Source organism: Pseudorca crassidens, chromosome X (genome assembly GCF_039906515.1).
Source record: "Pseudorca crassidens isolate mPseCra1 chromosome X, mPseCra1.hap1, whole genome shotgun sequence".
Classification (NCBI taxonomy): domain Eukaryota; kingdom Metazoa; phylum Chordata; class Mammalia; order Artiodactyla; family Delphinidae; genus Pseudorca; species Pseudorca crassidens.
In genome coordinates, this window is record NC_090317.1 from 1,401,413 (window position 1) to 1,429,340 (window position 27,928).

At 41.2% G+C, this 27,928-nt stretch overlaps 1 protein-coding gene across 3 annotated transcripts; it reads right to left on the reverse strand.

Moving 5' to 3' along the window:
• VBP1 (VHL binding protein 1) lies at nt 1–27,479 on the reverse strand. Of its 3 annotated transcripts, XM_067724598.1 has the most exons (7): nt 27,340–27,479; nt 23,035–23,159; nt 12,627–12,693; nt 11,506–11,604; nt 9,073–9,211; nt 8,626–8,810; nt 1–635 (listed from the first exon to the last, which is right to left on the reverse strand). In XM_067724598.1, the coding sequence occupies exons 1-6, from the start codon at nt 27,430–27,432 to the stop codon at nt 8,647–8,649; spliced, it is 687 nt and encodes a 228-aa protein (XP_067580699.1). In that variant the 5' UTR covers nt 27,433–27,479; the 3' UTR covers nt 1–635; nt 8,626–8,646. The 3 variants fall into 3 exon arrangements, with proteins under 3 accessions (XP_067580699.1, XP_067580700.1, XP_067580698.1); XM_067724599.1 differs by lacking the exons at nt 1–635; nt 8,626–8,810 and adding an exon at nt 5,978–7,057; XM_067724597.1 differs by lacking the exon at nt 1–635 and having other exon boundaries at nt 7,079–8,810.
• Nucleotides 27,480–27,928: the final 449 nt, after the last annotated feature.

Below are 27,928 nucleotides of genomic sequence, written 5' to 3' on the forward strand. Positions count from 1 at the left end.
ATAGCAAAGAAGAGGAATAAGGACACACTTTTACGTGTTTTGCGGGGGCTACTCATTTCAAATGTGTATATGGTGGCAACATGAAGCTTATTTATGAAGTTATATTTGAGTGGAGGGGTAAGCCACGTAGATATCTGTAGATTCCTCGGGAAGCACTTTTCAGGAAGACAGAACAACAAGCGGAAAAGTCCTGAAGTAGGAACAAAATGAGTCCATTCCAGGAACAGGAAAGAGACAGGTGTGCGAGAGCAGAAGGCACAAGGGGAAGGGTAGGAGGTAAATGAAAAGCCAGAGTGGAAGCTAGTCTCATGTCAGTGAACCGAGACCACTGTCAGGATGCTGGCTTTGCCCTGAAGAGAGGCAAGGGTGGAAGCAGAGTCCACTCCGGAGGCTGTGGCGGTGAAGCAGATGTTGCCGACTTCGTCCACGCTGGAGATAAAAATCTGAGCATCGCCAGTGCAGAGGCAGTATTTTCCAGCACAAGGCTGAATGAAGTCCAGACGTCTAGGAGGTAGAAGCATCAGCACATGAAACTGAGAAGCAGCAGGCAGAGAGGGGAGGAAAACCAGGCAGGGACCACAGAAACCAAGGAGGGGATGTTCGGAGGAGAGAGTAATCTTCTGTGTCAAATGCACCTGATAGAGAACAGGAGAGACACAACGGAGATTGTGAGTACAGACAACACTTTTGAGACAACACTTTCTGTGAAGGGAAGAGAAATGAGGATGACAGTTTGGGGGAAGTCAGGCCAAGAGAGAATTTTTTTTAAGTTAAGAAAGCTTCAGTGGAGAAGACTGAGGATGCAGGAGAGAGGGGAATTGGGGGAGGGGAAGTGCAGCAAGGACAGTTGTCCTGCTGTGGACCACACTGCAATGCACGCACTCCTGACATTTCAACATTGTGCAAAGCCGCACACCAACAGTTATGGGTTGAATCATGTCCCCCAAAAAGATATGTTGAGGTTAACACTCAGTACCTGTGAATTTGACCTTATTTGGAGATGGAGTCGTCAGATGTAATTAGTTGAGGTCATCCTGGAATAGGATGGGCCCCGATCCAATATGACTAGTGTCCTTATAAAAGGGGGACATTTAGACACAGACATGCACACAGGAAGAATGCCACGTGAAAACTGGAGGGATCCCGCCCCAGTGCCTTCAGAGGGGTGGCAGAGTGCCACAGCCTGGGGCTGCACTCAGGAAGGGGCCTCCCATACAAAAGCTTCTTTTGTCGTTTGGTTTTTCCTTAACTTGTTGTTGTCTTTTAGTGAGTGAAGTGACAGCAAAGGCTTATAAATATCGGCAGATGGTGGGTAGATCCATGTGGGGGGCGGGGGGGCCACACACCGATCCCTCCCACTATCAGCTGAGATGAAGAACAGGAGCGTGGAAGCGTGAACGATGACCGCGCAGCACCACCACCCTCTAAGGCTTGCAGCCACAACTTTAAAGTGCTGGGAACCCGCAGAGTCAGACTGGACGAGACACTGGCTTAGCCAGGCCAGGCCAGCAAAGCAGCAGGGGGACAAGAGCATTAGTGGTATGCACAAGGAAGAGAGCAAGACAGACCATGAAAGAAGTCAAGATGTTGCAGGCAGTGTAAACCTCAATGGCTTGAGGTTGAGATTAGGAAGGGGCTGCGGTGATTGGTAATGACAAGGTCCCAGGTGTGACTGTGGCTGAGGGATGGGGAGAAGGTCAAGACCACCAGAGGGAGATGGTCAAGCAGAAGGAGCCGTATTACCTTAAGGGACACATGGAGGCAACAAAAGTTAGTGTGCTGGACATTTATTTTTATTCTTTTGAGTTCATATTTTCATCTGAATCCTCTGTTCCTAAGTGTTCTCACTGCACTAAATTCTACAGGAAGCCCAAAAAATTGATTCTCCAAAACATCCCATTGCCGTCTCATTTGAAGTGTTCCAAACATTTTTTAAAAGTATGTTACTCTGAAAACTTGTATTAATGGCAATTCCATAACCAGTGTTCAGTATACCCCACCACTTCTAAGCTTCATATTAAATATTGGTATCTATTTGCCATTTTCCAGCAATCTGAATAATTTTGTCTTATGACATATGTGGAGTCGTACATGAAAAGTCTGAGCTGTACAAAGGCACTCTGACCATATACTCCTTCCCGCTCAAAAACCCTTCCGAGCTTTGTTCTTATTATCTGCTTTTAAAATGTCCCTTTCCTTGGTCTTTACTATGGGTGAACAGTTTTCCCTCCAGTTACTGGTTATATAGATTTCTCCCAGAACCATGTTGGGCCCGATCTGCTTTCGGAAGTTTCAGGTATAACCAACTGAATACCTATGGGATAGGGGGAGGGTCAAGTACAGGGTATGACAGGAAGCCGGGAGGAAGGGAAGGGAGTCCAGGTTTACTTCCCAACTTGCCCACCTCTGTATTGCCCAGGGCCAAATTCCCTTGGTCTTCCTGCCCTTCGTCTTCCAGGATCATCTTTGTCTCGGACCAATCCTTCTCTGGGATAAAACTTTTTTTCTCCAGCACCTTCTTTTTCATCTGACCTGCACAGACTCTGTCCAGAAAGCCAAGGTCAGTCCTAGACCTTGGTCATCTCTCAGGCAGCTGCGGACCAATGGAGTAGAGAAGTGCGACCACAGCCCACTTTTAACTGAACACTGCAGTCACAGTGGGATGCCAAGTCGATACTGAAAAGCTAACACTGTCACTTTGTGCTGGTATTGCAACCAACAGTGATAGTAAAGTTGAAAATTAAATGTCTAGGGTCAGTTAAAATTTAACTCTTAAGCTGCCTCTGGACCACCTGACTGAGAATAAACTATTGCCCAATCCACTCCGAACAGGGACTTAGTAGCCAAAGATGTTAAGTACTGAGGAAAAGGAAGAGATTGTTATCCCCTGACCTTTTGCTTTTTAAATTTTTGTATATTTTACTCTCTAGAATCCACAGGTCTGATCTGGGGAAAATAAGCTGACTCAGTCTTAGATGGGTTTATCTGGGGAGCGAAAAGATCCAGAAAAACATTCATGGCCTACCTCTGAATAAAGAATCCCCTAAAGGCAAAACAGAGTTGTAACACCATCAACTGAACATAAACCACGGCCAGGAGACATGATCCTTTACACACAAACTGCTCAAATATACTGAGCACACAAGAAAGGGATACAAACAAAAGTAAATTCTTCAGCTGAACTTTGAAGCACCATCCACACCTGAGTTTTCAGCTAGAACCCTGGGCCATGTCATGCTAATAACTCAAAGAAGAAAAGCAGTTCCGCGCATATAATATACACTAACCAACTCTTCCAACACTGATGCCTTTCAGAACTGGTTGTGTAAACAGTACTCACTGCATACAGAAGAGTATTAATATAGAGAAAACATGGTGAATTAGCAGGCCTGTCTATTCTATGATACTGGTTGTAGTTATAAAATTTCAAAATAAAAAATGTAAAAATGAAAAAGTCTATCAATGAATTTTGGCCACAAGACTAAAAAGTCACTCTGCGATGAGTGCATAAAGCTTCAATAAATTTATGGCGTCACTTGGGGCAAGGAGAAAAAAGCCCTCCAATCCATCATACAATCATAAAACTTCAGACCTCCCACCTGATGCTTCCATCTGGCTCTTTAAAATATTTGAACTATTATTACCTTTTTTGCAGAGGCAGATATTAGCTAAGCGGCCTTATGAAAGGAACTGGAAAAGGAAGTAAGCCATTGTCAAAAACTGGCCATGATCACGCAAGACCCAACAGGCTGAGTGAGGTGTTCAAAACCCCTTTCTCCCTCGAGGTGAGGCACTGACCTTGGATTCACTTTCTAGTTTGGTTGCCCTGGAAACCTGATGAAGGTGGATCGTCAGCTGTGGGATGGGCGGGCCTGCTTCCGGCACAATGTCCCAGGAGGTACCCTGCGCCTGGTCTGGGAGGGCTGCGACTGCACATCAACACCTGCTGGGAGTCACAGCTCAGCGTCCCTGAGTGCAGTGGGCCTATCGTTCCTGGGCCCTGACCCTGGCTGTTACAAGACAGAGTGCTCTCTGATGGCTTCTAAGCCAGGGTGGTTCCTGCGGCCACCTGTGGGGACATTAGAATTGTGCCTAAAGCTGCCCCCTGGCATGGTGCCCATGGTGTCTTGCCTGTCCTGTGTCCTTCAGAGTAAAGTGGTGTCAGACATGGCCTATCCGGGTCTTGTGAGTCTAACGTGCAGTCAAACCCAACACCAGCTATGGTGAGTGCTGTACATGCTATCGGCAGAGTCTGCAGAACCAACCAAGACGAACCTTTAAGAAATGGTTCAATACCCTTAAAGGTACCATGAGGTTTAGGGCAGAGAATAGCAAACACACAAAGAAAGGAGAGTATGCATTCATTAAGGGATTGAACTTAATGAATTATTAGGTATTTCTAAATAAGAGCAAGGCACCATGGTACAGAGGGAAGGGAATTCACCCGGGAACCAGATCTGGGTTTCACTCTGGCTACGCAGCTGTGGCGGTCAGCGTCTATAGGGGCAGCAAGGATGATCAACTGTGCTTCCCATCATCCCCTGCTGTTGCTACTGACCAAACCACTCTCAGTTAACCCCAGAAAATAAAATGCTATAATCTTTGACTCCATAATTCCATTTTTGGTAATCTAATCTCAGGAAAAATCCTAAATAAAAGAAAAATCCTTCTGTAAACATGCAAACTGCCGAGTTATTTCCTACTTAGAGAAAAAAATTTTAAAACAACCAATTGTCTGTGAATCACAGTTTACTAGAGTTTACCTATTAGAATACTATGAAACCAGTAAAATAATGTTAATTTAAAAGCAGTATATAATAAGCAAATTCCATAATAAGTAAAGAAAGTAGGATAAAAATTATACAGACAAAATTATTTCAATTGTGTTTTTAAAAAAACCTATGCACAGAAAAAGAAATGGAAGCCACAGAATCGTTAAGGGGGACTGCAAGTGGAACTTAAATGCCTTTTTTCCTATTTTCTAAACTTTCTCAAATGAACATGTTTACAATGGAAAAATAGTTAAATTTCAGTTGCATTTCCAACACATTTGTTACCCAGTATCACTTTTTGTAGTCAATCTTGTGCTCATTATCTTTCCGGGTTTACTATCCTAATATTAAGCTTGAGGACTTCCCTGGTGGTGCAGTGGTTGAGAGTCCGCCTGCCGATGCAGGGGACATGGGTTCGTGCCGCGGTCCGGAGGGATCCCACATGCCGCAGAGCGGCTGGGCCCGTGGGCCATGGCCGCTGGGCCTGTGCTCCGCAGAGGGAGAGGCCACAGCAGTGAGAGGCCCGCGTACCGCAAAAAAAAAAAAAAATTAAGCTTGAAAATGCCATGTCAAATCAGGATGGTTATGTTATTCTGAAAATGTAGACTGCTATAAGAGAAGCTTTCTGGCAAAGGCAAGACTTAAATATCTTTTATTTAATTGACAGAGCCTAATACTGTTTCTGACACATACTGGGTGCTTATGTATATTTGCTGAATAATTAACTTAATTTTTGCTCTTTAATTCACACCTCTAAAGAGCTGTTTCCTCATATTGCCTGGAATACCTAAAAATTCGTATTTAGATTTTCACGGACTTAAGACAAAATTAAGATCTTCTGAGCAAATCATTCCTATCCTAATATTAACAGGGACACTTGATACCAATATACTTACCATAATAAAGTTTGGGAAAAAGTAGCACTTAAAATACATCAAGACGTTTACAAACCTCAAATTCTAAAATATGGAAATTCAAAAGTATCAAAGAAAAATTGACAAGGAACTCTGCTATCTTTCAGATTTAACTTCTCAATTGTTTGCTTATCTATATTCCTTCCAAAGGGATCTTATGTTGTTTCTACAAACATAAGAGGTTCTTGGGACACGGCTAGTTATGGTGTAAGTAAATAAACTTTACGAGTATGTGAAAAGACCCATGTTAATTTTAGAAAGTATAACATAAAAAAAGGTACTGTGCCACAGTTTTAACTTCACTGTTTTAATATCATGAAATACAAGTACAAAACATTGTACAAGTATACTCTTTACTACATGGAGATGGAATAATACATTTGTGTTTTTACCAGAATCTGTATCACCCAGTACTAGCCACTGTACCAATGGCTTTCCATAGGGATCTTCTAACACTCTTACGAAGTTTTATCATGAATAAAAAAGCTCACAACTCCGTTAAACCATCACAGATTTATATTTATCTTAATATTCCTGTTCAGCTGCTTTGGGGAACTGTTAAGAAGTACAAAATCGCCTCAGGCAAGAGTTTTCAGTGCGTAATTTTGTTATTTCATGTTGGCCAAGATCTCCTTTATGTTAGCATTGCAAAGGCTCTAGGCTCTGTGCACTTATATCGGGTTAGAAAGCGTTGTCTCAATAGCCCTCTTACTGTTTAGGAATGCAAATTACCACTTCCTGAAAAGTACAGAATATTATAATAGTTATTGGCTAAGCAGTAATTCATGAAACTGCATTTACACAGGACAAATAACAGCAATAGAGGACCATAAAGCCCCATGTGTGCTAAAGAAAAACCGTTTTTCAAATATTCAAACTGTTTTTCCTACCTCTAAACTGGTTTTAACCACATCACAAGTGAGAGTAACACCAGCCAATAAAGAAAAAGTAAAGTGTGCTAAACTGTCCAAAAAGTCAGCTTCTATAGCATATCTCACAGTTTTCAGCCATTTCAGCTAAGACTTTTCTTATAACAAACAAACAAACAAAATGATGAAAGCAGCATTTACTTTGTTGGAAATGCAAAAAATAAAAATAAAAATACTGCAAATTTTATAAAATATTTGAAACTAATTCTGTTTTTATAAATAAATAAAGTGGTGTTTATCTTTTTTTTAAGTTTTAATCATCATTCTTGCTGTTAAAAATTATTTAAAGTTATGGCAACTTTTAAGGATAAACTTTGGGGTATTTAAAATAACATGTTTGGAAAATTGAACCACATTTTTAATTGCCAGCATTATGCTTTGTTCTTGGTAGAATCATCTTTGTTTCTTCTTTTTACATCCCAATTATAAACCCTGGCCATATCTGCAAGAATTGTCAAAGAAAATGCAAATGCAATTCTAAAGATAACATTCAATGACTAAGTATTCATTCACACACTGAATCAAAGACAGAAATCACACACAAAAAATGCTAGTGACTACAGCAAGGTGTAGTATCATCCGGCAAAAAAGGGAACAAAATTACACCAAAATCAGGTCAAGGCCTCAAATCAGTAATTGTTTAGCATATCTAGTCAACTATGGTATTATATTTAACAAATACGTGCTTGACACTGTCAACAGTTTTATAGAGAGCCCTTCATCCGTGATAGTTCAAAGGTAGTTCAAAGCATACACTGACATGTAATGTTTAAATTATTACAATTATCAATCACTTTATCTCTTACCCTGTTTGGCTGACAGGGCACTCACGCAATTTATTAAGCATCTGCATCTTTTCCTTTCCACAAACACCACCCTGCAGGCCTTCACATGTCGATTATTTGTTTCATGGGTCATGCCTTTGGTGGTATATCCAAAATGCCACCATTGGACTCAAGGTCATCTAGATTTTCTCCAATGTTATCTTCTGGGAATGTTATAGTTTTGGTTTTTGTGTGTGTGAATGAAGTCTCCACATTACCAGTCATGTGCCAACTCCTGCTCTAGGCCTCAAACAGGCCTGCCTTCCCTCACCAACCACTCAACACCTGTCATGTGCTACGTGCTGTGGAGGAGAGAGAGAAAGTGGAGCTCCTACACTTGAAGAGCTCCCAGTCTGGAATGAAAAATAAATAAAGCACTACGTGCAAAGTGCACTGGGAGCACAGAGGAACAACGAAACACCCTGAGAGGACTGGAAAATGTCCAGAAATGTTCTGCTGCTTGAGCCGACATATGAAAGACAAAACAGAGGAACCCAGGTAAACAGGGGGAAATGAGTCTAGATAGGAGGAACCAAGTGTGGACAAAGGACACAGCACATTTGGGGGCTGAGAAAAACCGATCGGGGTTATTTGGAACTTGGGTGCACTGAGAGAGGGCCAAGGCAGGAAGCAGTCAGTGGCATGAGGTAAGACTGGCAGGAAGCACCTCACAGGGCACCCACGTGCATACCTTACATGTAACAAAGAACACTGAAGCATTATAACCAGAGGAATAAAAAGAAGTGTGACTCAGTGAATTCATGGTGGAGACAGTGTAAAGGACAGATGTGAGGAAACCAGACTAGAAAACTACTGAGTCTAGCTTCTAGAAGGCCAAAATGAGAGTAACAGCAATGGACAGAGAGATTTACAAGGGAAAGCTGACAAGGATCTGGTGATTAGTCGGCTTCTGGTGATGAAAGAGAGAGGAGCGAAGGTCGACTCCCACGTTTCTGTGCTGGGTGACTGTGCGGGGCTGATGACTAGGCGACAGGAGCGCGTGAGCAGCTGGGTCAACATGCGAGCCCTCCCCCTCGAGCAGGATACCTGCCGCTGCCTGTTCTCTCTGCCTTAAATACAGTCTCAGTCCTATCTTCTCAAAGCCTGCTCTGAACTAATTCCAGCCCACACCTATCTTTCCCTAACTTTAAACTGCCTTGGTGTTGAGTACATGAAGTGAACTTACTTATATTTTGCTGTGAGACGATCATTCAGCAGGTTCACATGTGCAGTTGTAACAGAGCAAGACTTCGCCACTCTTCTTGTTTTGCACTGATCCTCTCACCAGCCCATGCCCCATACAGCTTAGCACAGTTGCAGGAACACAGGAGACCCTTAATAAATACACTACTTGACTAGCTATGAAGATGTCTTGGGAAAATATTTGAAAGAAAAATACTCATTTGCTAAATCGTCTTGCTGTTTCCACACTTTCACACTTTAAATTCAGATTAGTCTACCTATACAAGTTATTAAATATTAGTTCCAAGTATGTCATTTACTACTCTCATAAAATCTGCAACTTAACATCAGTCTAAGAATAAGGACATTCTTTTCATTAAAGCAATGCATGTAAGAACGTTGAAAGCATCTTTCTCCTTTCCCCCCTTTGCCTTTTTTTAGGAAAGGATACTGACTTCTGTGGTAGTAAACTGATCTCGAAGAAAGTCGAGGTCTTCCTCAAGAGAATCAAGATTCTTTGTGGCAGTCGATAAATTCTTTTCCAACAACGCCTGAGCTTCATCAATATCATATTCAAGCATTACATTTGCCTGAAGAGAGAAAAGCATGACAATGTCCGAACACTTACCCAGTGCTTTACAGGTTAGAACAGGGGTTGGCAAACTATAGCCCTTGGGCCAAATCCGGCCGGCTGCCTTTTGTCCTAAGTTTTATTGAAACCCAGCCATTCTTTATTCACTTAGACTTGCATGCTACAGTGGCAAAGCTAAGTACTACTTGTGACAGAGACCGTGTGGTCTGCAAAACCAAAAATATTTACCCTCTGGCCCTTAACAGAACATTTACTGACCCCTGGGTTAGAGAATATATTCACACACATTTTATCATTTACTCGTCATAACAACCCTGGAGAGGCAAGTTACCTTCTCTACAGTTAAGAAAACAGAGGCTCCGAGAGGTCAGGTTGCCTACGCTTTTGGGGATACTACATAAATGGAAGAATTACCATAAGAACCAGTATCTTTAGTTACCAAATCCTATCTTTCTACTAGCTCTATTGTGACACCAAATAGTATCACATTCAGATCAACTGAAATAGTTGTTTCTGAGCTTAAGATACCAAAAGTTTTCAAAAACATACATATTATCTACATTTGGTCCATTGAGAGAAACAGCTGGCTTTCACTGCCCCCTTCGTACCTCCAGAGTAAATGCTGACGCAGGGGGAACCATACTCCCAGCACCTGACTTAACACCGGGCACTTCCTGAACCACTTTCCTTACCTGGCAAATGGAATTTGAAAATTACTCAAAGGATTGTTGGAAGAATTAAATGAGACAACATGAAAGTGCTTAGCACAGAGTAGGTGCTACATTCTTATTGACTGAATATGCCAATCCATGATAATCAGAAAACTGTATAAAAATTCAGATAGGACTAAAAATATTCAGTGCAGAGTAAATGCCTCTCTAAAACCCAGACCCACAATCTCATTTCTCAATGACTGATGCTTCTTATTACTTTTTCTTTTCCAGAAAATTTCTACACTTTGCTTACTTTTAACAAGAGAAAATCGAATACATTTAAAAACACTTCATTCATGTCAAAAAACACCAATCATTCATTCAGGAAGTACCGTGTGCCAAGTACATCTCCTTAGTTGATTCACCCCTCAACTACTGCCTGATCGGCCTCTCTATTTGACGGTCTAATAGTCACCTCAAGACTGACATGCCCAAAACACAACTCCAAGTCGCCCTGCAAACCTGTTAGTCCTTTGCCTGTGATATGAGTTACATATATTTTTCCTGTTGATTGTCTTTTGACTTTGCTCATGGTTTCTGAATTTTGAGGCCTGAAAAACCAGGGCTCTAAATAAGTTATCTGTGACTTGGCCTACAATTTTGATGGTGTCAGTATTTCATCACACATTTCAAATGTGATCCACTTGGAATTCACCATCGTGTAAGGTGGGCTCCAGCCGTAATTCTCTCTCTCTTGAGAGAGAGAGAGAGAGAGCTCCCTGTTGTCCCAGTCTAGTTTATGAAATCACCTTATCCCCACTTGCTGATTAAATGTGTGCCAAGGGAAAGAGAAACAAAGGACAATAACCCTTAGGATTTGGGCTACTGGGTGGACAGCTGTTCCATTTACAGAACTAAAACTAAACAAGTACGGGAATTATGCTTGTAGAAATAAATGTACAAACTCTGAAAAGATTACAGCTAACAGAAATCAGGAGGAGGAACTAAGGGACAGAGAAGTGAGTTTCCATGTACGAATCTGCCTATCTTTCATGGCACGAGACTGCCTCTCAGGGATGACTCTACAGGATAGCAAGCGGAAATCCTCCCAGCTGGGAGAGCTGAGAGCAGTCGTGACTGGCTGCTTTGTATGGGAACTTGCCTGAGGTAACAAGACCTATGGATAGCTAGCTGGACAGTCAGGAATGGCTTGGCTGGTCGATCATGGGACTGAGAGGAGTAAAATAGGAAAAAATCACAGAGAAGGTCTGTGAAATCATCAAAATTGAAATATATGATTTTTAAAAATGGGTTCTAACCTCAAGGTTTTTGTAATAATCCTTGCCCCCTCAAATTTAGAGAGATCTTTCTAGAACTAACAAAATCTGATGATGAAGAAACATCTATCTAAGGTTCAACAGCACCTTCTGTTACATTTAAGAGCTAAAGCATTAGTTGGAGGGGAAGCAGGGTTTTGGTCCGTTTTGTTTTGATTGGGAGAGACTCGAGCATGCTTCTGCAGCAATCTTCCTCACACTCCCGATCCCCCTGAATGCCACCCCTTCATTCCTTCCACAGCTTCAACAATAATGCTTTACAAATGTCAGCCAAGGAAGCTGTGGCTATTACATTTACTTACCCCCAACCACAGACACACTTTATCGGTAGGAGGAACTGAAGCTTTGCAATACAGGTTATCTGCCAGTAAGAACCTGGTCTCCAGTGAATTGGTGGACTCCTTCAAAAAAAATGACAGTACTGTAAACAGTCCATTTTCACACCAAGGTTATAAGGAAGAGATCACAGAACTGAACCTAAGCCATTTAAAACAGTCCTATCACACAGACTAAGTAGAGTGGTAAAGAAAGGAATGCTGGAGCCAGACGGATGGGCAGGGAGGCTCGTGCGTCCTGGCTCAGCTACTTACTATAGCTCTGAAGGCTGTGGCAAGCAGAGTTCTCACACACTCACACCCCCACACACACATACCCCCACACACACACCCCAGTCTCACACCCCTCCCCGCCCCCACACACACCCCAGTGCCTGGCACAGAGTAAGCAATAGACAAGCGCTATCTATTATTACTTCATCAGTGCTTCGTGCTCAACAACCAATTTTCTGAAGCCTCTTATTAAGTTCATGACATAAAAAACATACTAGAAATGTAGTTATTCTACCAGTCAAGTAATAAATCATATATACATACACATACACATACTATTTTAAATACAATATACTTATGACATTTAATTTTTACAGTCTGCTTATGTAACAAATATTGGATGAGGACTTGGAAGAGTCTCAAATCCAGTTCTGCCAGGAACTAGCTATGTAACAGTGCTCAAGTGTAACCTCTTTGCAAATGTTGCCTCAGCTGTGAAATGAGAACCTGAAACGTCATTTCTAAAATTTTTTCCAGCTCTGTAAGTACTGGACTCACTCCTTATTCTTCGAGAGAACAATAACAACAACAGAAACTATTAGATGCTGCTCAAAATGACATTTTCTTTTTGTACTTAAAAGAATTTCAAATTGCATTTAAGTTCTGCAGATACTACATATAAGTAAAATACCCCAAGAAGTGTGGGTCCTAGAATTAAACCTGACTTTTGGCGGAAAGCCACATGTCTCACTGTCTGTGATGTCAGTACACGTGCTCAGGACTGGTTCAAATACCAGTGACCAAGGAGTCAAGGAACACATGTCTCTGCTGAAGTATCCTGGTTTGCTCATGTTTACAAAGAAAACTGCACTTACTTTTTTCTTCTGCATGTACTTTAGAATTTCTAAAGTCTGCTTAATTTCAGGAATCTGACCTTTTAGCCTGTGAATAAGAAAAAGGTTAACTTAGTATTTGGCATCAGGACACAGTCTTACTAGCTTTGCATTTTCTACTGATATGTTTTGAGGACAATTTATATATATGAAATATTTAAGATATTTTATCTGTAAGATATTTAATAAATTTTGTTTATTAAAATATTTAAGATATTTCAGACATAAATATTTATTAAAATATTTAGATATAATAGCAAATATTTACGGAATGACTACTGTGCACAGAGTCCTATTCTATATGTCAAACCCCCCGTCATTAGTTAACATTTCTAGAGAAAATCGTATTCCACAGAGGTGATTCAGAGGTTCTACATTTAATTAGAATTGCATTTTAAATACTCATTTTTAAAATAACATGCATTCAAATATTATATTCTAAATTGAAAACCACCAACTCCCTCAGTCACAGGCAGCTCAGCACCAGCAAGTGCAGGGACAGCTTCTCAGGGCCTGCGCTTCCCACACTGTAAAAGCACCTGAATACCTAACACACCACAGTAAGACACAGTACAACTTTGCGATGCTTTTAAGCTTTGGGTAATTTTTCTTTAACTTTTATGTTGAAAAATACTTTCTTTTCAAGTTAGGTAACAACTGTTCTTAAGATTATAAATGGATCACTGTTTGAACACACGAAAAAACTTAAGAAAACGATGGACATGATGAGACTGATCAGACTCAACAGTTAAGTTATATTATAGCTACTAGAAAAACAACTAGCCTGGAACAACTGGACATCCACACATAAAAACATGAATCTAGACATGGACACTACACATTTCACAAAACTTAAGTTCACATGAGTCACACACCTAAAAGTACAATGCAAAACTATAAAGCTCCTAGAAGGTAACACAGGAGAAAACCTAAATGACCTTGGGTATGGTGATGACTTTTTAGATACAACACCAAAGGCACAATCGATGAAAGAAATAATTGACATGCTGGACTTTATTAAAATTAACAACTTCCACTCTGCACAAGACCCTGTCAAGAGAACAAAAAGACAAGCCACAGACTGTGGGAAAATATTTGCAAAAGACACATTTGATAAAGGACTGGTATCCAAAATACCCAAAGAACTCTCAAAACTCAACGATAAGAAAATGAACAACTGGATTAAAAAAATGGACCAAAGCCTTTAACAGATACCCTACCAAAGATATACACATGGCAAAAAAGCATATGAAAAGATGCTCCACATCGTATGTCATCAGAGGATTGCAAATTAAAATAACGAGATACCACTACACACCTATTACAACGGCCAAAATCCAGAATACTGACAAGTCCGGATGTTGGTGAGGATGTGGAGCAACAGCCCCTTTGGAAAGACAGTGTGTCAGGTTCTTACAAAATAAAAATACTCTTACCATATGATACAGCAATCATGCTCCTTGGTATTTACCCAAAGGAGCTGAAAACTTAGGTCCACACAAAAACTGCACACAAATGCTTATGGAAGCTTTATTCGTAATTGCCCAAACTTGGAAGCAACCAAGATGACCTTGGTAGGCAAATGGAGACATAAATTGTGGTCCATCCAGACAATGGAATAGTATTCACTGCTAACAAGAAATGATCTATCAAGCCACGAAAAGCCATGGGGGAACCTTGAATGCATATGACTAAGTGAAGGACGCCAACCTGAAAAGGCTGCAGACTGTATGATTCCAGCTATAAGACACTCTGGAAAAGACAAAACTATGGAGACAGTAAAAGGATCAGTGGTTGCCAGGGGTTTAGGAGGGGGAGGGAGGGATGAACATGCTGAGCACAGAGCATTCTTAGGGAAGTGAAACTACTCTGTATGATGCTATAATGGTGGATACATCACATCGTGCATGTGTCCAAACCCATAGAACGTACAACACGAGGGTGAACACTAATGTAAACTATGGACTTTAGCTAATAATAACATATCAACCTTGGCTCATCAATTGTAACAAATGTTCCACTCCGGTGAAGGGTGTTTGTTGATAATGGGGAGGCTATGTGTGTGTGGGGGCGGGGGCTATACAGGAAATCTCTGCATCTTCTGCTCAAGTTTGCTATGAAACTAAAACTGGCCTAAAAAATAAAGCATATTAAAAATAATTTTTTAAAAACTACTAGCAACTAATTCCCAAATGAAATCAATCTCACTGACAAGAAAATAAGAGATAAAAATATGCTGAAAACACTCAAAGTCAAACTTAGAGAAGAAAGAATGAAACATTTTTAGCTCTTTTTTTGGATTAAAGCTGCCCAAGGCTTTAAAGTGTTTTGCATGGAAAAATGTGCAAAACAGTTCTGGGAGTCCTGTCAAATCACAATGTAATCTGTAAGAAAACAGACTAAGGATACAAAAACAAAGCTGTGGTTCTTTCAAAATACATTTAACAAAATATTATTAGAGATCAGCATGTAAACAAAATTTAAATATGATAATGAAAATGTACTTCGTGAATTATATAAAGGAAGTCACATCATGTGTGAAGAAGGTTAGCACAGCAAACTTTATTACAGCGTGTGCTACTGACCCGGCAAATATGTCAGATAAGCCTGCTGCTTAAAAAATAGTATCACTGGGGCTTCCCTGGTGGCACAGTGGTTTAGAGTCCGCCTGCCGATGCAGGGGACACGGGTTCGTGCCCCAGTCCAGGAAGATCCCACATGCCGCGGAGCGGCTGGGCCCGTGAGCCATGGCCACTGGGCCTGCACATCCGGAGCCTGTGCTCCACAACAGGAGAGGCCACAACAGTGAGAGGCCCGCGTACCACACACACAATAAAAAGTATCACTATCTGGTAGTACAGCCCAGTGAAGATTTGAGAAACACACCCTTAGCATTGATTTTTTTTTAAAGCGTAGTTTGAAGGCTAATGTTCTATGAACTCTTTACAATTCAATATGGATATCGTAGATCTCTCAATTTTGCTTATTTTTTGTATATGTTGATATAGGTAAATGCTAGAAAGATCTACATTGAATCATTTATAAAATATCTGATACACATATAACATTAGTATGTTCAGATCAAGTTTTTTGGTCATGTAAATGATTTCTGTGATTGACTGACAGATTGATTTATGGCTGAGTTGGGTCTTCGCTGCTGCACACGGGCTTTCTCTAGTTGCGGCGAGCGGGAGCTACTCTTCGTTGCACTGCACGGGCTTCTCATTGTGGTGGCTTCTCTTGTTGTGGAGCACGGGCTCTAGGCGCGCGGGCTCTGTAGCTGTGGCTCGTGGGCTGTAGAGCGCAGGCCACTGTGCAAGTCTGAGCAATACACCCTCCCCACCCTGCTCTGTCCCAAAAGATAGCAGCTCTCCTGAACTGTGCGTTTACAGTCCCTTTTTTACTTTTTCAAATAGTTTCATCACATTTATGTGTATCCCTGAACAATATATTCTTTGCTAGTTTCTTAGCTTAATACAAATGGTCTCATGTTGTATGCATTTTTCTGGGGTTTTGCTTTATAACTCAATTAAGTTCCTAAGATTTGTTCATTCATCTTCACTGCTGTGTAATATCCATTTAAAAATATAACACAACTTGTTTATCCACTTCCTAGCAACAGACACTTGGATCAGTTCCAGATCTTTGTTATTCCATGAACAATGGAAATCTCTAGGTTCTGGGAGTGGGTAGGGAAGTGAGAGGGAAGACAGCAGCTTAGAAGGGAAGTGGATCAAGTCTCCAAAGGGGGAATTTAAGGCTAAAGGGTAGGTGTTTTTCCTCCCTCTAAATTGCTGTGGGTGAATCACATTACCCACCCCATCACGGCTACAGGGCAGAAAAACAGCAGAATTGGCCAAAGGCAGGGAGAAGGTCAGGCTGAGGAGCTGAGAATACAGGTACTGGCCCCCAGCAGTTCCCCTTGCCCACTCCCCCTCCCAGGGGAGATGCCAAAGACAGAGGAACGGAAAGAATGTCCCAGAGGCCCAGAGGCCCAGAGGCCGAGGCACCTGGTAGGGGAGAAACAGCATTTGTCCAATGGCTGTGCTGCAGAGTGTAAACCCCACCCACCAGGAGGGACTTGAATTACTTCTGTTCCCACACACATTAATGGCCAAAGGAACTGATAACCCTGAGGGAATATGAGCTGATGGGGAAAAAAATGGTAATCTGATAAACTCAACTACAAAATAAAATAAAGACAATAAATTCGACAACCTGTACCAGATGAAATAAAATCAAATTCTACAAGATTATACAGAGAGTATTTAAAAATACTTCAAAGAGAAAAGACAGGATATTGGTAATATGAAGAAGAAACAAGTAGCTGTAAGAAGGACCAAAAATACTACGTATAAAAAGTGTAATGGTTGAAATAAGGAACTCACAGATATCCATTTAATTGCCAAAAGACAAATTACCAAAATAGCAGAAGACAGGAAATAATAAAGAGACAGGGAAGGCAGAATTAGAAGAGTCAACATCCATATTAAAAGGAATCCCAGAAGGAGAGAAGGAAAAAAATTAACAGATGACAGAAAAAAATGAAAAAATGATAATCACAAAATTTCCAGTTAGAGAAAGATAAAGCACATATAATTCATGTGTTAAAGAGTTCACCACAAGACAATGAAATACTAAATAACTTTTTTATATACCTATCAGTAATTACTTTATTTATATATTTTTAAATAGATCTTTATCGGAGTATAATTGCTTCACAATACCGTGTCAGTTTCTGCTGTATAACAAAGTGAGTCAGCCATATGCATACACATGTCCCCATATCCCCTCCCTCTTGAGCCTCACTCCCACCCTCCCTATCCCACCCCTCTAGGTCATGGCCAAGCACCAAGCCGATCTCCCTGTGCTATGCTACTGCTTCCTATACAGCTGAAGGAAAAAGTTAAATGACAGGCTGCAACAAAAGATTTACAACACCTGTAAAGAAAAGGTTAGTATCCAAACTACACAGCCGTCTGCTGCAAAACAACTCAGTCAAGCACAGAAACAGTTTTTGTTGCACAGCTGGTATCACAGAGGTGAGGGAACTTTCAGAAAAAATAAAAGGGGATAAAACTGGAAAAGGCTTTGAGTTGAGCAGTGAGGACTAGAGAAAAGCAGGCATCTCAAGGCAGGTGACAATACCAGCTATAGACCTGAGCCTGGCCCCTGACGCTCGGCTCCACAGGGGAGCTCACATATTAAGTGCAAGAACTTGGAACAGGGCTCAAGCAGTCCAAGGCTGATGAAGACCCACAGCTCCTGCAAAAGCAAAATCGTCTATAGATAAAAGCAATCCACACAGGTATCCATGGTTACAGGAAGCTGACATATAGTCAGTTAAGGAAGAATTTAAGAAAGATATCCTCACAGGGCTTCCCTGGTGGCGCAGTGGTTGAGAATCCACCTGCTGATGCAGGGGACGCGGGTTCGTGAGCTATGGCCACTGAGCCTGCGCGTCTGGAGCCTGTGCTCCGCAACGGGAGAGGCCACAACAGTGAGAGGCCTGCGTACCGCAAAAAAAAAAAAAAAAAAAAAAAGAAAGATATCCTCACAAAGACAAATTATAGTCAGATAAAACAAAAGAGATGACAATCTTGAAAGTATACAAAAAGAAAAATTAGTTTATCTAAAAAGATTTAAAATAAAACCATATATTGTTTACATGGAACACCCTTAAATATAAATAATAAATAAGCTGAAAGAAAAGGGATTGGAAAAAATACACCAGGAAAATGTTAGCCACCACTCCTGGGTATGTATCTGGAGAAAACTATAATTCGAAAAGATACATGCACCCCACTGTTCATCGTAGCACTATTTACAATAGCCAAGACATGGAAGCAACCTAAATGTCCATCGACAGATGAATCAATAAATAAGACGTGTTACATGTATACAATGGAATATTACTCAGCCATAAAAAAGAACGAAATAATGCCATTTGCAGCAACATGGATGGACCCAGAGATTGTCATACTGAGTGAAGTAACTCAGACGAAAAAGACAAATATCATATGATATTGCTTATATGTGGAATCTAAAAAAAATGGTACAAATGAACTTATTTAGAAAACAGAAATCGAGTCACAGATGTAGAAAACAAACTTATGGTTACCAAAGGGGGAAGGGGGGAGGGATAAATTGGGAGCTTGGGATTGACATATACATACTATACATAAAATAGATAACTAATAAGAACCTACTGTATAGCCCAGGGAACTCTACTCAATACTCTGTAATGACCTATATGGGAAAATAATCTAAAAAAGAATGGATATATGTATGTGTATAACTGATTCACTTTACTGTACACCCGAAACTAACACATTGTAAATCAACTGTACTCTAATAAAATTTTTTTTAAATGTTAGCCAAAAGAAAGCCGGAGTAGCTCTAAGTGTCCAACAAAACTGACTAAAACAATAAGCATTATTTTACATAGGGTTAAATTCACCAAGAAGACTTCGTAATTCTCAAATTGCATGCACCTAATAGAAAAGACTAAAAAGCTTTAAAAAAAGAAAAAGGATAGAAAATTGTTTCAGGTTAAGATGGCAGCAGACTAGCACTTGCACCTCTAACTGTTCACGTAGCAGAGAGCTGTTGAGATGATAGGAGTTACAGGGCTATTCCTGCAAGGGAACAAAGTGACAGGTGAGCTGATTTCCTGCAGCCACTTTTTACCAAAGAGTACATGAAGGGACATTTCTCTTTACAGAAATATGCCAGCTTATTAATAAATAAAAAATAAATAGCTGAATTAGAACATCATCATTTTGCAACTCATAATTAATGGATCTAGGAATTCAGTATCATTCTAAGAAACAACTAGATACTATCTGCCCCTTAATGGAGAAACAATACACAAACCTATGAAGGAGTGTTGCCAAAAAACAAAAACAAAAAAAGAAAAAAAAACAAAAAAGAAAAACCCGACTATGAACAAGACTGCATATACAACTATCAACTTATAATAAACAGAAAGGGCAAAGAAACATACTTGAAAATCCCACAATTGCTTTGAAATTTAGCAACATACTTCTGAATAACCCATAGATTATGAATCTAAATGTGAAAGATAAAACAATAAAGCTTTGAGAATAAAACATTAAGAGAATATCTTCATGAACTTGGGATATTTCTTAAATAGGACACAAAAAGTACTAACCACTAAGGAAAAATTCTTAAATCAAACTACATTAAAAATAAAGGGTGATGTATATATGGCCATGCCACGGGTGTGATAGGGAGGGTTGGGTGGGAGGGAGGGAGACGCAAGAGGGAAGAGATATGGGAACATATGTATATGTATAACTGATTCACTTTGTTATAAAGCAGAAACTAACACACCATTGTAAAGCAATTATACTCCAATAAGATGTAAAAAAAATAAAGGGTGATGACTCAAACAGTATATCCACAGTGCTTCCATTTAAAAAAAGAAATCGGAAGCCTACCCTATACCACACATAAAAATAAACTTCTGATGGATTAAGAAGTTAGATATGAAAATGAAAAAAATTAAGACTTTAAGAAGAACACTTAGGAGTATGTCTTTTTGAACATGGAATACAAAATAGGATTTCTTAAACAATACACAAAAAGCACTAACTATTAAGAGAACTTTTGACTTAAAACATTTAAATTAAGAACTACTCATCAAAAGAAATCATAAGGGGAAAAAAAAGAAAAAGCAAGAAAAATTTCTCACATATAACCTAAAAGGACTAGTATCCAATATATAAAGAATTCCTACAAATAAAAAAAGACAACCAACCCATTATTAAATGAATAAAACTCTTCAAAAAAGTTTTCCACATTTGCTGTCTCCATCATTCTCCTTTGAACCACTGGGCCAACACTGTTCCCATCCAGAACACCAATGACTTCCACTTTGCTAAGTCCAAGTCCATTCTCAGTCCTTATCCCACTTGGGTGAGCCATCCGCAGCATTTGACACAGGTGATCATTCCCTCCTCCATGATACATTTTCTTAGCTAGGCTTCCAGAACCCCATGATCTCCCAGTTTTCCTGACCTCACTTAAAGTTTCTTTTCAGCCTTTTTTGCTGGTGTTCCCTCTTCTCCCTAACTTCTTACTGTTGCAATGTCCAGATCTTTGATCTTCTCTTCACTTGCATGCACTCTCTTGGTGATGGACCTCATTCAGTCCCCTGGCTTTAAATGACTCCCCAATTTTTATCTCCAACCCAGATCGCTCCCAAAATTCACATTCATATATTTAACCGTCTACCTAACACCTCCACCTGGATGTCCAAATGATGTCCAAGGCATCTCAAATGTGTCCAGAATTGAACTCCTCCTGATCTTCCCCCAAACCTGCTCCACCCACAGTCTTCTCAGATGTTGGTAACTCTCCCTTCCAGTTGCTCAGACCTGGGAGCCATCCCACATGCCTCCACAGTACTAGAGTTACCAAGGTAACTATGACACACGGGATTCCCTCCGCTTCCCCAAGGCTTGGTCCTGAGGTCCATTTTCTTCTCTGTCTGTAACCTCCGTGCAAATGACCTCAAAGCCAATGGCTTTATGCTTCTTTTTCAAATAAAAATAAACTTTTATTATAAAAGCAATAAATGTACATTGCAGAAAATTAAGAATACAGGTAAGCAAAATAAGAAAAATGCTATTTCCCACCACCCAAAGATTACCACTGTCAATATAACATTAGTGTCAATTCTTCCAGGTATTTCTGTGCACACACACATTTTTTCCCCAAATAAGAAGAGATAATGTTCATAGTGTTTTCTATCCTTTTTCCTATTAACACCCCTCATCTGTCCACGTTGATGACTTTTCACATCATCTAACACCTAGCCCTATTCAAATTTCCTCAGTTGTCACCAAAATCAAATGAGAAAATATATCTAAAAACAAACTTTTGGTTTGTTTTTTTCTTTTTTTTTTGGTCGTGCCGCATGGCTTGTGGGATCTTAGTTCCCTGACCAGGGATTGAACCCACACCCTCGGCAGTGAAAGTGCGGAGTCCTAACCACTGGACCACCAGGGAATTCTCATCTAAAGACAAACTTTTGTATTTTTGCGTAAGTGGTACCCTCACGCCCAGACTACCCTTCCTCACTGGAGCCTGCTTCCAAACTCATAACCAGGCTTCAAAATTCTACATAGCCATCTGCTTCTCTTGGAAGTTTCCCCTGAATCCCTCTGTCCCCCTTCAGATCACCCGTTCCCCTATGCTAACTCATTACTGTGCACCATAACTCCTTGACTGCTATACTCTGTACTTATTTAAATATCTATTATGCCCCTAGACCATAACCCTGTTGAAAGCAGATACTGGGCCTTATTTCACCCAAAACAGTATCTGGCACCTATGAGGAATTCCATAAACATTCAACTGACAGAAGAATGCTGTCACATGTGCATAGCAGGTATCTGTAGGTATTTATTACTGTGGATTGATTTCGTAAGCTACTATGAACATACAGGGGAATAAAGGATCGAGAGCAAGAATACTTCTGCCCTATCACTTATGAAGTCTTGGCAAGGTCACAACTTCTGTGGGTTTCTCATCTCATCGGCAAAATGAAAAGAATGAACTAGACATTTAAGATGTTACGATCCTAGAAGCTTTGGAATAAGGACTTCAATATTCATTCTATTACGTTTGCAAAAGCATCTTTAGACTGACAATACCAAAGTGCTGGTGAGCATGAAGAACAACTGAAACTCCCAATACATTGCTGGTGGCAGTGTAATATGCTAAAGCCACCTAGGAGGACTTTTGGCAGTTTCTCATAAAATTAAACATACACTTACCGTACAAGTCAGCAATTCTACCCCTTGGATAATTACCCAGGAGAAATGAAAACAGATGTCCACCCAAAGACTTAAAACCAAATGGGGAAACAAACCAAATGTCCATCGACAAGCAAATAGATAAAAATAGACAAAAACTGTGGTACATCCACATACAATGGAAAAGGACTCAGCACTAAAAAGAAACTAATTTACTGACACACACAACACCACGGATGACTCTCAAAAAGCATTATACTAAGTGTAATAAGCCTGACGTAAAACAGTAGTTACTGTATGCTTCCATTTATATGAAGTTCAAGAACAGACAAAACTAATTTATGGCGAAAATAATCAGAACAGTGGCTGTCTCTGGGAGTGTGCAGGGTTGGGCGTAAAGGGGCAGGAGGAAACTTCCTGAGGTAACAGAAATGTTCCATATATTGATCTGGGCAATGGTTACAGAAGTAGATACATTTATCAAAACTCATCAAACTGAACATTCAACGCATAGACATTTTATCTGTATGCAAATTATGTCTTGATCTTTTAAAAGTCTAAGCTATACAATATTAATTTTAAAAACTTAGAAATTTTGCACTTACCTCCTTTTCTTTTGAGCAAGGTTGAGCTCCATAAACTTATACTTCTGGTACTGTTCATCCAGCTTCTTCAGTACTGTATCTGCAGTCTCATTCCCAGGCTGTTTCATGAAGGAATCTACATCTTCCTTTAATATCAAAAAGAATACATTACAAATTTTAGAATTCATACCTCTGATTTTTGACTGCTTTAGCTTTATTTTTAAACATAAAAAGAGCTTGTGTTTCTTTTTCTCCAAAGGCTTGTTTTTAACTAAAAAAGTATTTATAAAAAGTTAGAGGCCATTTCAGACAGTGCACATACATTATGTAGCTAATTTATTATTCTTCCACCTTCCTCTTTTTATTTATATATAGGGAAAGAAAGATGACCTTGTCTGCTTTTTTTTTTAACATCTTTATTGGAGTATAATTGCTTTACAATGGTGTGTTAGTTTCTGCTTTATAACAAAGTGAATCAGCTATACATATACATATGTCCCCATATCTCTTCCCTCTTGCGTCTCCCTCCCTCCCACCCTCCCTATCCCACCCCTCCAGGCGGTTACAAAGCACCCAGCTGATCTCCCTGTGCCATGCGGCTGCTTCCCACTAGCTATCTACCTTACATTTGGTAGTATATATATGTCCATGCCTCTCTCTCGTTTTGTCACAGCTCACCCTTCCCCCTCCCCATATCCTCAAGTCCGTTCTCTAGTAGGTCTGTGTCTTTATTCCTGTCTTACCCCTAGGTTCTTCATGACATTTTTTTTCTTAAATTCCATATATATGTGTTAGCATACGGTATTTGTCTTTCTCTTTCTGACTTACTTCACTCTGTATGACAGACTCTAGGTGTATCCACCTCATTACAAATAGCTCAATTTCGTTTCTTTTTATGGCTGAGTAATATTCCATTGTATATATGTGCCACATCTTCTTTATCCATTCATCCGATGATGGGCACTTAGGTTGTTTCCATCTCCGGGCTATTGTAAATAGAGCTGCAATGAACTTCAAAGCTTTTGCACAGGAAACGAAACCATAAACAAGACCAAAAGACAACCCTCAGAATGGGAGAAAATATTTGCAAATGAAGCAACTGACAAAGGATTAATTTCCAAAATTTACAGGCAGCTCATGCAGCTCAATAACAAAAAAACAAACAACCCAATCCAAATATGGGCAGAAGATCTAAATAGACATTTCTCCAAAGAAGATATACAGATGGCCAAAAGACACATGAAGGAATGCTCGACATCATTAATCATTAGAGAAATGCAAATCAAAACTACAATGAGATATCATCTCACACCGGTCAGAAGGGCCATCATCAAAAAATCTAGAAACAATAAATGCTGGAGAGGGTGTGGAGAAAAGGGAACACTCCTGCACTGCTGGTGGGAATGTGAATTGGTACAGCCACTATGGAGAACAGTATGGAGGTTCCTTAAAAAACTACAAATAGAACTACCATATGACCCAGCAATCCCACTACTGGGCATATACCCTGAGAAAACCATAATTCAAAAAGAGTTATGTGGGCTTCCCTGGTGGCGCAGTGGTTGAGAGTCTGCCTGCCGATGCAGGGGACGCGGGTTCGTGCCCCGGTCTGGGAAGATCCCACATGCTGCGGAGCGGCTGGGCCCATGAGCCATGGCCGCTGAGCCTGTGCGTCCAGAGCCTGTGCTCCACAACGGGAGAGGCCACAACAGTGAGAGGCCTGCGTACAGCGCCAAAAAAAAGAGTTATGTACCAAAATGTTCATTGCAGACCTTGTCTGCTTTATACATCCGCCTTGCAGCACATTGCCTAGTCATGTGCCCTAGCCACAAAACGATTCAACAGGCTGTGTGCCAAAATTATAGATTTTATTACTGAAATTTTTAACTGAACAAGTTCTGCCACAGATATCATGCTAAATATCGTCATTAGGTTCCCAAGACAAGTCACAACTGCTTCCTTGAGTATCAAGTGGTTGAAATAAAGTAAGCCTAAAAGGCAAACTGAACAATCTTTTGTACCAGGAATAAATAAGCAAAAGAAAAGCAATAAAACTGAACTGCATTTTTTTAAATGTATACTGCACATGCTGGTCCTTGAAGAAAAGCTAGTTAATTAGGTTAAGGATCAGGAACTACATGAAACTATATGGAAACTTAAAGGAGATTCTGTAACAGCCTTCTAGTAGTTTAAAGAACTTTAGTCCTTCCTTGCAACTAAGTTATATTCAATTATCTCAGTTTCTGGGATCTCTACATCATTATTCTTATCCATGCTTACTAGCTATAAGGGAGTATTTTAGCAGAAACAAGGCAAGAAGCAAAAAGAAGAGAAACACAGCAAGGGAGTGAACTATGAAGCCATCAAGCTAGAGACTAAAAGAAACTGAAAAGGTGAGGCTGAGGCAGTGGCTGAGTTCTGCATGGAGATGAAACGCATGCAGTTAAAATGCAGGTAAATGCATCCTGGAGATAAAATGGAGACAGCATCTTCCTAGAAGGCTCACTGTAGGAAGAGAAATGTCAAAGTTTTTTAGCACATGTTATTAGAAGCTTAGACTCTAGCAAGGAGAATTAACTACAGCAGCATAAGCTTGTGGTTAAGAGACAGGGGCTGCCTGGTTTGAATGCTGGCTTCATCACATACTAGATGACCTTGGAAGTTATTTGACCTTTCTCTTTGGCTCAATTTCCTCATCTTTAAAAAGACAAAAAGTACCTTTTCCTCACAGGGGATTAAATGAGTTAGCACGTGTAAAATACTTAGAAGAGTACACAACAGCTAGTAAGTGTTCAACATTAGATATGTATAAGTGTACAAAACTACAGGGAGGTCATATCTGAACTGGATGTTGAGAGATGGAGAGGTCAACAAATCAACAAGGGGGAAAAGGGACAATTAAAGCAGAGAAAGAAACCAAATTACTACATCAACGGGAATGGGGAAAAGGCAAGGTGTGACTTTTAACCATTATCAACACAGAAACTAATATATATTAAGCATCTACTTGCAATACTGAAAGCACAGTCTCTGTTTCTCAGGGCAACTCTAACTACTGTTACTCCTATTTCAGTTAAAGAAACGGAGGCTCAGATTGTAAACTAATATGCTCAAGACTCAGCAGCAACCTGGCTCTATGTAGGAAGCACTGTTCTTTCCATAATACCATGTTATTCCAGCAGTTACCTGGGAGATGAGTGGAAAGAAATAAATGGCACGGCTCAGGGAGAAAAAACAAAATAACTGAAGAAAACAGTACAAAACCGAATCATCAAATGCAAATATGCACAGAATGTATATAAAAGTGGTGTGAATAAAAGAATAAATAAAAGAAATGGGTCTTTTGAAGGTTGGAAGATACCAAGAACAAAAAGGTAGAGACAAGGCAATATAGGTACAAACCAAAAGGTTGAGAAATTTCCATTAAGATTTTATAGTAGTTCAGGCAAAACTGAGTGGAGAAAGGTGGGCGATACCGGCCTGGAAGGCCACTCAGGTTTTCTCTTATTATTCAAATAATATTCAAATACTATTTCGAGAACAGCCGTACGGGGCGGGGACAGGATTGAAAGCACTACTTGTTTCCCTCTGTTTGGCCTTGGGTTGGTCTCCCTGTTCTGTGAAGCCTCCAACAATGCACTCCCTGCTTCCTCTCACCTGCACACAATTTATTCTCTAAGTTGTTAAGACCATTTAGCTAAAAGCAAATGTGGTTACACAGGGGCTTCACTTAGACACCTTCTGGTGACCGCCCGTGGCCGACTGGCTGAAGCCTCAGGGGCCCAGCGGGCCACACAAGGCCTTCAAGGTCTCCCCGGTCCGACGTTCCCCTCCGCCTTCCTCCGAGGCAACTGGCCACCGCAGCCCTTCAACACACTAGGTGCCATTTCCTATGTTCACACCTGAGCTCCTCTGCCTGCTCACTGTACCCCGTCACCACCTACGCATCGCTCTCCCCGGCATCTAGGCTGACTCTCAAGCTTCTCACCGCCTCCGTTTTTCCGGGAAGTAGGGTCGAAATCCCGCGTCGGGGATGGGCTGGGGGGGGCGGTCCCTCAGAGAGGCCCCGCTCCCCCTCCGGCTCCTGAGTCCTTCGCCCCGCGCCACCCCCCATCTTCTGGGGCCTTCTCAGACCGCGCGCCCCACGGCGGGTCCTGACACAGCTCAGTCGGTCCTGGCACGGAGGGGGAGAGCGGACGGAGCGCTCTCTCCGCGGTCCTTTAGCTCAATTCCTTCCCCCAACGACCAAGGCCGAGCTGGGGGCCAAGAAGGAAGGGGTAGCCCACCGCGTAGCGTCAAGATACCGAGCACCAGCGTGTCTCTTACCACGAAAACGGCCTCAGGAATCCCCAGGTGGAGCCGCCGTCCGTTCCCTCCGGCCACTTCTCCCAAAACACAACCTTCCTTACCGGCCGCCATCTTGGGGAAGCGAGCGCGCGACTAACGGCCTATCGAGCGCCTGTAGCCTGGGGCCTGTGATTGGCTCACTCACAACGGCAGGCCCGCCCTCCGCTTGTGAGTCTGCACATTCATTGGCTCACAGGAAGTAGCCGCCCCTTACCCGTCGGACGAGTCGCCCAACCTGTGGGTTCTAATTGGTTGCGCGCAGGTGAGTGATAAGCGTGGAAGGACTGCCGAGGCGAAGCTGGCTCTGCAGGGAGGACCAATACCTAGTCCTGGGAAAAGGGATTCCGGGGGTTTTGTGGGTGGGCTGGCTGGAGGACCCTGACAATCGGGGACCAAGCCGGAACGGACCCCACTACCACCCCAGAACACGCAGCACTCTCCAGAATAGGCTTCGAAGCGACCCGATCCCTTCTCGGATTCAAGCAAATCCGGGATCTAGACACCACCACAGGGCCTGGGTCTCGGTGTCTTTCCGGGCCCACCATATTCACGAGCTTCCTGGCCCTTG

Bases quoted from the DNA above. Each gene is read 5' to 3' on its own strand.
- VBP1 (XM_067724598.1), bottom strand. From the start codon at position 27,432: ATGGCGGCCGGTAAGGAAGGTTGTGTTTTGGGAGAAGTGGCCGGAGGG. The intron at 11,605-12,626 runs GTAAGTGCAGTT...TTTTTTTTGAAG, and splicing joins AGTACATGCAGAAGAAAAAA to GAGTCCACCAATTCACTGGA. The intron at 8,811-9,072 runs GTATCCTTTCCT...TATTTTCCCAAG, and splicing joins GTTTACTACCACAGAAGTCA to ACATCTTCATAGCTAGTCAA.